Raw genomic sequence first — 12,075 nt, forward strand, 5'->3', positions numbered from 1 at the left:
GAGTTCGAGCCCCGCGTCGGGCTCTGGGCTGATGGCTCAGAGCCTGGAGCCTGTTTCCGATTCTGTGTCTCCCTCTCTCTGACCCTCCCCCGTTCATGCTCTGTCTCTCTCTGTCCCAAAAATAAATAAAAATAAATAAATAAATAAATAAATAAATAAATAAATAAATATGGGGATTCATGTATCCCTTTGAATCAGTATTTTTGTGTCCTTTGGGTAAATACCCAGTAGTGCAATTGCTGGATCATAGGGTAGTTCTATTTTTAACTTTTGAGGAACCTCCATACTGTTTTCCAGAGTGTCTACACCAGTTTGCATTCCCACCAACAGCGTAAGAGGTTTTCCCCTTCTCTGCATTCTCACCAACATCTCTTATTTCCTGTTGTTAATTTTAGTCAGTCTGACAGGTGTGAGGTGGTATCTTGTCATGGTTTTGATTTGTATTTCCCTGATAAGTGAGGTTGGGCATTTTCTTTTTTTTCTTTTCTTTTCTTTTTTTTTTTTTTTTAATTTTTTTTAACGTTTATTTATTTTTGAGACAGGGAGAGACAGAGCATGAACGGGGGAGGGTCAGAGAGAGGGAGACACAGAATCCGAAACAGGCTCCAGGCTCTGAGCAGTCAGCACAGAGCCCAACGCGGGGCTTGAGCTCACGGACCGCGAGATCATGACCTGAGCCGAAGTCGGCCGCTTAACTGACTGAGCTACCCAGGCGCCCCAAGGTTGGGCATTTTCCATGTGTCTGTTAACGATCTGCATGTCTTCTTTGGAAAAATGTCTATTCATGTCTTCTGCCCATTTCTTCACTGGATTATTTGTTTTTGGGGTGTTGAATTTGATAAGTTGTTTATAGATTTTGAATTCTAACCCTTTGTCAGATATATCATTTGCAAATATCTTCTCCCATTCCGAAGGTTCCCTTTTAGTTTTGTTGAGTGTTTCCTTTGCTGTGTAGAAGCTTTTTATCTTGATGAAGTCCCAGTAGTTCATGTTTGTTTTTGTTTCCCTTGCCTTTACTGATGTGTCTAGTGAGAAATTGCTCTGGTCAGAGTCCAAGAGGTTACTTCCTGTATTCTCCTCTAGGATTTTGATAGTTTCCTGTCTCACATGTAGGTCTTTGATCCATTTTGAATTTAATTTTGTGTACGGTATTGTACCTTAATTTAAAATTTTTCCTGTTTCACCTCTCTTCTTTTGTTTATATTTTTCCTTGAAACTAGCTCTCCTTCTGGCTTCCTTGCTTATTGTTAACTGAAACCAGTTAAATTTTTTGTAGTCAGTCCTTAAATCCTGCCGGCTCTTCCTTTAAAGTATCTCCATCCATACTATTTGAAACCATGTCTGTAGTAGAGTTTTAGCCATGACCACAAGCCTTCATTATTACCAGGGAATTAACGGTTTCCCTGCTTTTCATACTCAAACCTTTTCTACAATATGCCAGCAAAGCTATCTTTCTAAAGCACCACTCAGAGGATGCTAGCACCCTCACTATGTTAATTCCTTCCCTCGTAAGTCTTGAGGAGGCTACCATTTCTGGTGTACTAGGTGCACATCAGGCTCTAGCATTGCATTCGGGATTCTCATGATCTGGCCCCAGCCAGCCATACTGCTTCCCTATCCATACACAATTCTTTGGAAAACTGGAATACTTAATCGTTCCAAATCCATTTTGTTCTCTGTCGCTGATATTCTTCGTTCAAGTTCTTCTCTCCCTAAATGCTTTTTTCCTCATGCCAGCCCCATCTCAAACAATTTCAGCCTGAGGGGGCTATGCTGTGCCCCATGAAATCCAAGAACCCCATGAAATTATATCCAAACATTTCTATATATGTGCATTTTTATGGAGAAAGGCTTGTTTTCAGATTATCAAAAGGGGTCCATAAACCCCCAAAAGTTCAACTGATTTAGTGGCCCTTTGAAGGAATATAAATGATCTCATTTTGTTTTAACAAAGTTTTTATCTTGTTAAAATTTAGTCCTCTGGGCGTCTGGGTGACTCAGTGGGTTAAGTGTACAACTCTTGATTTCAGCTCAGGTCATGATCTCTCAGTTCATAAGATCAAGCCCCTCGTCAGGCTCTGTGCTGACAGTATGGAGCCTGCTTGGGGTTCTCTCTCTCCCTCTCTCTCCCTCTCTCTCTCAGCACCCCCCCCAAAATAAACATTAAAAAAAATTTTTTTTTAATGTTTATGATTGAGAGACCAAGAGAGACAGAGCACACGCATGGAGGGGCAGAGAGAGGAGGAGACATAGAATCTGAAGCAGCTCCAGGCTCTGAGCTGTCAGCACAGAGCCTGACGTGGGGCTCGAACCGACAAACCACAGTGCATGACCTGAGCTGAAGTCAGACGCCAACTGACTGAGCCACCCAGGAGCCCCAAACATTTTTTTAATATTAAACAAAAAAAAAGGCAAAAAAACAGTCTTCATGGGGCGTCTGGGTGGCTCAGTCAGTTGAACATCTGACTCTTGATTTCAGCCCAGCTCATGATCCCAGGGTCATGGGATTGAGATCCGTGTTAGATTCCACACTGAGCATGGAACCTGCTTAAAATTCTCTCTCTCCCTTCCTTTTTCCCTCCCTCCCTCTCTCTTTTTTTCTCTCTTCCCCTCCCCGCCCCTCTCCCCTCCTCTCTTCTCTAAAATTAAAAATATATTTAATAAATTAAATAAACATCTTCAGTATGCTGGGTAGTAGAACTTTTTTTAATCAATAAGTTATATTTCAAGCTTAAAGTTTCAGATGCAGGTAAAATGGCTTGTCTTATTCATTGTTTAGGTCTCTAGATTTATTTCTTTGTGTGGAATTTATTTTCCTCACAAGATAGTATCTTAATACTTTTTACTTTGGTATCTTAGGGGGAGATTTTTTTTTCCCCTCCCACATGATTGTTTGCACAGCTAGACAATACCATCTCTGTATGCTTTGAATTTAAAAGATATTAGTCACATTTTTCAACACTTTTTTTTTCTGTTTTAGATTCCTATAGGCAATGGAAACTGATCTCAATTCCCAGGACAGAAAGGACCTGGACAAGTTTATTAAATTTTTTGCCCTCAAGGTAATATGTCTATTCTCTTGAGCTCAGAACTGTTAGAAATAACTTCCGTGCTTCTCCCTTTTTGGAAATATAGAATAACAGCTTGCAGCTTGCCCATTTTAAGGGATACTTCTGTCTGTTGTAAACCAAACTGTGAAGTTTGGGGGCGGTACTGGGGGTGTAACTAAAAAGTAACTTCCAATTTTCCACAGCTACTTGTTCAAAAAAAATTTTTTTTTGTAAGGCTGTTTGCAGAAATGTCAAACTATTATGCCAGGTTATTGGCACAGTATGTTCCCTTGGGTTGGGAACAAAGACTGTGGACTGGAATGGACATCATTTTGGGCATCTTTCCCAAACCGTCAACTAACTCTGAAATGTCTAACTTCCATTTATTATTTCCTTCTGGATAAATGAGGAATTAAAACTGAATTTTGAATGCTTTAGAAGTTATATTTTCCTAAATCTAAAAATCATTTCCACCTTTATCGCTTCTTCTCACGATTACCATGTAAAAAAACAATCCATGCTGTAAATTCTGGTTGTAAAATTAGTTGGGAGACTTTTGCCATATGGGCCAAATGATATGAATAATTGTGGAATCCTTGGTTTAAATCTACTATGATTACATAAGTGTACGGCAGTGAATATTTAAACCTATGGTTGGACTTGTTTCTTTATGAAAGTCAGAGACACCATGTGCAAATTTCCTTCTGCCATGTGAGAATATTATAGATCCCAAGCCTTGAACTAAAATTCCTCTAGTTGGTTGACATTATGCCCTCAAGAATATTTGCAGTATTAGTTTTGTATAGTGTTTTTTCTATCTGTCCTTGAATTTTAAAATCCTACCCTTTCCTACATTATAGTTATGATCATTGGCATCTTTTTAACCCTGCATTCAGAGGATGTGAACCCTGATTGTGAACCAAATCAATTTAAGACTCTTCATCTTTGATTTGGTTGTTTGTTTGCTTTTTTTCAGACTGTCCAAGTGATTGTCCAGGCTCGACTTGGTGAGAAGATTTGTACTCGTTCATCTTCATCCCCGACGGGTTCAGACTGGGTAAAATTCCCGTTTTTTGTTAAGGGATATACTATGGTGTCTGTTACAAGGAATCCTAATGCAGTAGGAATGAATACTATCTATAGTATTACTAAACCATAACATTAAAACAGTAATTCCATTTGATCCATTCACTAGGTCAAATGTTAGTCCTAGGTTTGTTTGGTTCTCGGCTTTCTGCTGCAGTAGGTGAAAAGCTTAGACTTTAGAGAACAAAAATATCTTGTTAACTAATCTTTGTAATAAGTCATTAGCTCTCTCAACCTGAGTTTTAGGGCTTTGATGTAGGATGTCTCTTCTGGGCAAGAGAGAAATGAATGAATGGCTTCAATCACTCAAAGCAATGCATGCATTACCCAACATAACCATCTTACTGCTTTATGTTTCCATAATGTTTTTTGTGAGTGTTTCACACAGTCTCTTTTGTTTTCTAGTTCAATTTAGCAATCAAAGATATCCCAGAGGTTACACATGAAGCAAAAAAGGCCCTGGCAGGACAGCTGCCTGCTGTTGGGAGATCGATGTGTGTGGAGATCTCACTCAAGACTTCTGAGGTAAGGTTATGACCAGGGTGGTGTTTTCACTTGGCAGCAGAGGTCTTCACATTCCAGTTTCAACTCAGCCTCATTCCTGCCCCTTCTCTCTCTGAACTTAGCATTCTCTGAGGAGGTCATGCTTTTTTTACTTATTCTCCCAAACACTTGGAGTAGGCTCTTTGTCCTTCATATATATTCTCTATAGATGAAATGTTTTTACTTATCCTTTAAGACTCACATGCTCTTGAAAATCCCCCCGATTCTTGGGGGAGAGGTAACTACTTTTTTTAGACTTCCTATGTGTTTTATTTACATTGATCCTAAAGTATAATTTGGTGTATTGTGATTTTTCTAGTTTTTTTTTTCCTGGTGTGTTGTGATTTTACCTTATTTCACACCAGGATCAAGGCAGATATTGTTACTAGTATGTTTATTCATCTATTTCCACTATAAGATTGTGAAGCTGCATGGTATAATAAAAGGCAGTTGGAGTTTAGAGTTACACAGACACAAGTTCAGATCCTAGCTGAGTGACTTTGGCCAAATTACTTAACTCCATCCCCACCAACACCACCAAACTAACGTGACACTTCATAGTCTTATGAGGCTATGTTATTTTATTTATTTATTTATTTATTTATTTATTTATTTATTTATTTATATTTTGAGAGAGAGAGCGTATGTGCATGTGCATGGGGTAGGGGCAGAGAGAAAGGGAGAGAGAGGATCCCAAGCAGGCTCCATGCTATCAGTGCAGAGTCTAATGAGGGCTCGACCCCACTAACTGTTAGATCATGACTTGAGGTGAAATCAAGAGCAGATGCCTAACCGACTGAGCTACCCAGGTGCCCCTATTTTCTCACTTAATACTTATTTATAAAGTGCCTAACATAAAGTAGGTGATCATTACATGTTCCTGTTCATACTTTACAAACACTTTTATTCTTGAGGTCAGTGGTTATACCACATCTTGTTTATCTTTGTAATTCTTCAAATTGTTTTTTTTTAATGTTTATTTATTTTTAAGAGAGACAGACAGAATGTGAGTGGGGGAGGGGCAGAGAGCGAGGGAGACACACAACCTGAAGCAGGCTCTAGGCTCCAAGCTGTCAGCACAGAGCCTGATGTGGGGCCTGAACCCATGAACCGTGAGATCATGATCTGAGCTGAAGTCGGACACTTAACTGACTGAGCCACCCAGGTACCCCTTAAATTCTTTTTGAAATGAAGCAGGATGTAACTAAATCATCTCTTATGTATGCCTAGCACAGTGCCTGGGATGGCCCATAGTAGCCTCACCATGAATTTTGTTTAATGAATGATGTTAGTACTTATTCCATGGAAACTTTAGCACCCCACAAAAACAAAACTTCCTATTCTTCATTGAATTGCCAGTTTGTACTATGAATTATTTTCCTTAGTGATCCATAGCGAGTCCTAAAGGAATCTCTAGAAGAATTATTTTCCTTTCCCAGGTACAATCTGAGTATAAACTGTTCTGATCATCCTAGACAAACTGCATCAACTTGTTTTGGATACTTCTGACTAGTTAGCCATCCCTTGATTTTGGGGAGCAGGGGAATTCAAAATTTATCATGCCATTTAAAAATGACAGTATGATGAAAAGGATATATTAAGGGTACATATTTCAGTTTGATCTAGAACAAGTTCGCTATTCCACAAACTAACCTAAGCTTACTCCCAAACCTAAAAGAATAGCTCTCTTCCAGTTGATTGGTAATAAGGTTACTTGTCTTCAAAAGTGTGTGACTATTCTTCTCACTGAGTGGCACACAAGAGTGTTACAGGGTTGAGGGATTCTGGCTTTAGTCTGTTTTTCTTTCCCACCCACTAGGCTAAGTCTGTTCAGAGTACCAGAGAAAGACTGAACAGTTTGGCTGAAGACATTACACAGCTAAAAAGATTTTTAAGCAAGCAGCTTGTTAAGGTATTCCTTAACTGTGGGTGTCACCTAAAAATATCCTCTGTAGAATTGGAGGGAAAGGCTGTCTCCATCATTTGAAGTATTGGCCTTTCTGAAGAGCAATTTAGATATACATAACAAAAGTCTTAGAAGCATAAATACTCTTGGGGCACCTGGGTGGCTTAGTTGGTTGAGTGTCCAACTCTTGATTTTGGCTCGTATCATAATTTCACAGTTCGGGGATCAAACCCTGCATCAGGCTGTATACTGGTAACAAGAAGCCTACTTGGGATTCTCTCTCTCTTTCTCTCTGCTCCTCCCCTGCTCACCCTCCCTCTCTCAAAATAAGTGAACATTAAAAAAAAAAAAAAGAATACTCTTTCACAGCGCTAATTCTGAAAATTTGCCTTAAGAAACAAATTCAGGGTGAGGACAAAGTTTTAGTCTCAAGGATATTTATCAGTTTTGTCTGTAACAGTGAAAAATTAGAAATAACTTATATGTCCACGTACAGGGGGACTGATTTGATAAAATGATGGTCATATGGTGGAATACTATGCAGCCATTAAAATTGGTATAGAATTTTTAATTATAGGGAAATTTCATGTTACATTTATTAATAAAAATGATAAAAATAGCATATATAGTATAATCTCACGTTATTTTTTTAAGTTTATTTGTTTAAGTAATTTCTACACCCAAGATCAAGAGCTACATGCTCTTCCAACTGAGGTAGCCAGGAGCCCTTCACATCATTTATTAAAGTAGCTGATTAGATTATAAATTGATTTTTTTTCTTTATTTATATTTTCCACATTTTTATAGTGACTGTATAGTGCTTTGTAATAAGAGTAAATAATTTTAAAAAACCACATAAAACTGAAATATCTTTCAATTGTCCCATCCACAGGGAGATTCCATGGAGCTAGAAATTTGGTGTCTTGAAATGAATGAAAAGTAAGTACTCTGTTTTAGGGTCCGTGGTTGCGGTAGCCGAGAATAAAACAGATGACATCATGTGAAAAGCAGGGCTTTGTTATCAGTTGTGGAGGGTGTTCTTCCCACTTAACAAAGCCAATAGCTCTTTGCTACAGTTTGCCTCATGCTTGGCTTCCAGCCCAGGCACAGAGATGACCTTCAGAGGGAGGTCAGTCCGGCCAGACTCAGACACCACAGGGAAAGGAGCAGAGCAAAGGCTCAAAAAGATTTGTTGTTTTCCCAGAGTACAGCTAGTTCTCTGATTAAATCCCTTGCGAACTCTTGTAACATGACCGCTCTGTTTTGTCTTTTTTTCTGTGTGGCAGATTTCCCTTCCCTACTCCTTTTTTACACCCTGTGTTGGTCATGGATTGGAAATGCCTGTTATTTTCCTTTTCCATTTTCTTCTTTCAAGGAAGATTAGCTTGCTTCCTGCCTGAAGCTTTAGTTTTCTAGAACAGTATATAGGAAAATTGAGGAAATAGCAACACATCAAAAGAAAAATCTTAATAAGTATGTCAGGTGTGGGCATTATTTTTCTTTCTTAAGTAGAAAGCAGTTGACAGGTTATAGTCCAAAATTTTAATACCAAACACACTTTTCTCCAGATTCCTATTAGATGTATAGAGGTAGATAGCTCATAAGATAGCATATTGAAATTGTTTGCACCTTCAATAGTATAATTGCAGTGTTGAATTACTTTTTTTAAGTCTGTAGCTTTATTTCTTAGATAACTGCTTCAAATCGAGAAAGAAATACAGTAGGTGCCTTTTGAGGTCTGTCTGCCTAGTTCTAGAGTATGAGAAAGTAAAAACTTTTGCTTACATCAATAATCTGTTGATAAACTGATAGAACTCTAATTGCACTTTTCGTTCAGAACATATTTTAATGATAAATTTCATCTTACACAGTTCCCATGCTTAATTTGCAATTGTCTTTGTTGACTGTAATCTTCTGTGAAAGGTGTATTTGGACTGCAAAGCAGGTTATATTCTGTCAGAATTTATGAATAATACTAGCAGGTTAATCTCAGTCACTAGACAGAACATAACTAACACTTCTGTGTCTGTGCATTTCTTGGTTTTAAGTTAGTTGAATAGGTGAATGCTGATAGTGTCTGTGTGTTTCTCAGGTGTGATAAAGAGATTAAAGTTTCCTACACCGTGTACAACAGACTGTCACTGCTGCTGAAGTCCCTCCTTGCCATAACTAGGGTCACACCGGCTTACAGACTCTCCAGAAAACAGGGGCATGAATATGTCATATTGTACAGGTAAACAACATAGCTGCTCACCTTCTCGATTCACTCATTAGCTTTGTCACTTTGCACATTGTCTGACCAGCATATGGGTATTCTGTGATTAATTTTGAATAGGTGGTTTCTTGGATAGTTGATGCTATAGCTTTACTATGATTATCTATCCCTCCTCTTTTGTGAAGCTCCGTTTTCTGAAGCTACCAGGTTCTTGGCCCTTTTGTCTGTGCACAGTCATGAGTCCTGTGGAGTAGATTTTGCGGTTCTACTGATGCACATCTCAAAGCTGAAAAAGGAGCTTAAGACTTTAAAACAGGCTATCCTGGGAAGATTCCACAGCCTTCTACATTTCGGAATTAAATTAAATTTTGTCTAACAGCCTGCCAATTCAATTTGTTTTTTTTCAATTTGTTTTTAATTAGTTGTCTGTGGATATAAAGAACTCATCAATAGTTCTGAGAGTATTTCCCTTGGTAGTTCACCTCAACACATATTTATTGAGTGCCTTTTTAATGCAAGCATTGTGCTAGGCCCAAGGAAGAACTATACAGATGCCCTGCCCTATAGGTGTTTCTAATCTAATGGGGAAACAGCTTTTTAATAAAAAGCAGGATTGGAAAACTACATAGCAGTATCAGGAAAAAAGTACTAGGAGAACACAAGGAGGGAAAGTTTGTTCCCGGTGGGAGAAACCAGACAGGCTTCCTGGAGAAAGTGGCATTCAAGCTAGACCTTGAAGCAAAGAGAATTTCAGCTGGTAGAACTGAGAAAGAATGATCATTCCAGGTAAGGAGTGCAAAAGATAGCAAGGCATAGAAGTGGGGGATGGGATCTGAGCTGTGCTCAGGTTGCCAGATGGACCTGAGTGGTGGTAAAACGGATAAGCAGGAAAGTGTGAGAGCAGAGCATGGAAAGCCAGGAGTTCCCAAATCACCCAAGATTCTTTTGGCATATTAGTAATGAGCCATTTGTAAGCCTTTGGCTTATATGTATAGAGCTGATTGTGAGGAGAAATTAGTATAGCAGGATGGAAGGACTAAGGATTAGAGACTTAACTAGTTACGTTGAAACAATTTACTACCTGAGAATAGTTATCAAGTCATTCTGTAATTTTCTTAGCAGTAATCCAGCAATCTTACATCTAGCAATCTAGCATCTTAAAGATGTTAATATTTTAACATCTTTAAAATATTTTTGTTGTCTTCTCTGTAGTCTTCCCAAGTTTCAGGTTGAGTATTCCATTTGAAAATTACTGGACTTTTAGTCAAATATAACAGATCACTTTCTAACTCTTATGATAAGCCCTCTTCACTTTGGTTCTTTTGTAAGTAGCCATACTACACTACTAGTTATCAGCTTAGTTAACTAGGACTCCTAGTCCTTTTCATTACCAGTGTTTAAAGTCTTCCTTTAGTCTGTGTCTCTGCAGTAATACAGTATTTATTGCTTACAGTTTATCATTTATGAGTGCGTTTGGATACTGATAACTATAGTTTAAACCATAGAGAAATGGGTGGTGTCAGATGTAGAATTGTCTATTTTTTTCTCCATTTTTATACTGTTTTTAACAGGGTAGGGGCACCTGGGTGGCTCAGTCAGTTAAGTGTCCAATTTCAGCTCAGGTCATGATCTCACTGTCCATGAGTTTGAGCTCCGCGTCAGGCTCTGTGCTGACAGCTCAGAGCCTGGAGTTGCTTCAGATTCTGTGTCTCCCTCTCTCTCTGCCCCTCCTCTGCTCGTGCTCTGTCTCTCTCTCAAAAATAAATAAACATAAAAAGAATTAAAAAAAAAAACCACAGGGTGACAGTATAGTCTTATATCATTAAAGAATAATAGCCTTCTCTTTATTTTAAGCTATATTATCATTTTTCCCTGGCCCTACAGATTTGATCATGTCAGTGTAGAATTACATCATTATAAGAATTCATTCTGAATTTGTTGTTCATCAAGACTGAATTAAAATAAATTACTGTCTACTATCTGTTTAAAAAAAATTTTTGCTCAGCATCTGAATGGTATAAAGAATATAGCCAAGGGGCATCTGGGTGGCTCAGTCAGTTAAGCATCTGACTGGTGATATCAGTTCAGGTTGTGATCTTGAGGTTGTAAGATTGAGCCCCACCCCACGTCAGGCTCTGTGCTGTGCTGAGTGTGGAGTGGAACCTGCTTGTGATTCTCTCTTCCCCGTGCATGTGTGTATGTGTGTGTGTGTGTGTACACGCATGTGTGTGTACATGCGTGCTCTCTCTCTCTCAAAAATAAATAAACATTAAAAAATAATAGGGGGGCGCCTGGGTGGCTCAGTCGGTTGAATGTCCCGACTTCAGCTCAGGTCACAATTTCACAGTTCATGGGTTTGAGCCCCGCGTTGGGCTCTGGGCTGACAGCTCAGAGCCTGGAGCCTGCTTCAGATTCTGTGTCTCTCTCTCTCTCTCTCTGCTCCTCCCCTACTCATGCTCTGTCTCTCTCTGCCTCTCAAAAATAAAGAAACATAATAAAAAAAAAAATTAAAAAAAAAAGAAGAAAGAAAAAAATAATAGGGGCATCTGGGTGGCTCAGTTGGTGCCTCTCTGCCCCCCCCCCAATAAATAAACATTAAAAATATATAGTCAAGAAAAAGGTTAGATAATTAGGTTACTTAGAACACTGTACCCAATATTCAGATGGGTATTGAGGTTTTTTTGGGGTGTGTGTGTGTGTGTGTGTGTGTGTGTGTGTGTGTGTGTGGTTTTTTTTAGGGTTTGTTTTGTTTTGTTTTGTTTTGTTTTGTTTTGTTTTGTTTTTGAGAGAGCCAGAACACAGGCAGGGAGGGGCTAAGGGAGAGGGAGAGAAAGAATTCCAAGCAGCCTCCATGCCCAGCGGGGGAGCTGACATAGGGCGTGACCCCACAACAGTGAGCTCGTGACCTGAGCCAAAATCAAGAATCAGATGCTTAACTGACTGAACCACCCAGGTGACCCCAAATGGGTACTGAATATTTTTTTATTAGAAGGTTACTAGCAAAATATGTTTGCAGCATTTCATTGACATCATTCCTGTATTACTTTATGGCAGGAATCAGCAAACTGTGGGCAGCAGACCATGTGTTTGTTTTTATAGATAAAGTTATTTTATTATTTTTTTAAGTTTTTTTTTTTTTTTTTTTAATAATCTCTACAAAAGACTCAATATGGGGCTCGAACTCATGACCCCAAGATTCACCTGAGCCAGCCAGGTACTGCAAAATAAAAGTTATTTTAGAACCCAGCCACCCCTTTCATTTGTGTATTATCAGT

At 38.8% G+C, this 12,075-nt stretch overlaps 1 protein-coding gene across 10 annotated transcripts in view; it reads left to right on the top strand.

The window, feature by feature from the left end:
- ATG13 (autophagy related 13) overlaps window positions 1-12,075 on the top strand; it is a 54,288-nt gene that overhangs the window by 25,196 nt on the left and 17,017 nt on the right. For all 10 annotated transcript variants that reach the window (XM_045039221.1, XM_006937244.4, XM_006937246.4 and 7 more), the window contains 5 exons: window positions 2,981-3,062; window positions 4,027-4,107; window positions 4,542-4,661; window positions 7,478-7,524; window positions 8,678-8,818. In XM_045039221.1, coding sequence (XP_044895156.1) covers window positions 2,994-3,062; window positions 4,027-4,107; window positions 4,542-4,661; window positions 7,478-7,524; window positions 8,678-8,818 — 458 coding nt within the window. In that variant the 5' untranslated portion in view covers window positions 2,981-2,993. The remainder of the gene's footprint in view (window positions 1-2,980; window positions 3,063-4,026; window positions 4,108-4,541; window positions 4,662-7,477; window positions 7,525-8,677; window positions 8,819-12,075) is intronic.

This window comes from Felis catus, chromosome D1 (genome assembly GCF_018350175.1).
Source record: "Felis catus isolate Fca126 chromosome D1, F.catus_Fca126_mat1.0, whole genome shotgun sequence".
In the NCBI taxonomy this organism is placed as follows: Eukaryota; Metazoa; Chordata; class Mammalia; order Carnivora; family Felidae; genus Felis; species Felis catus.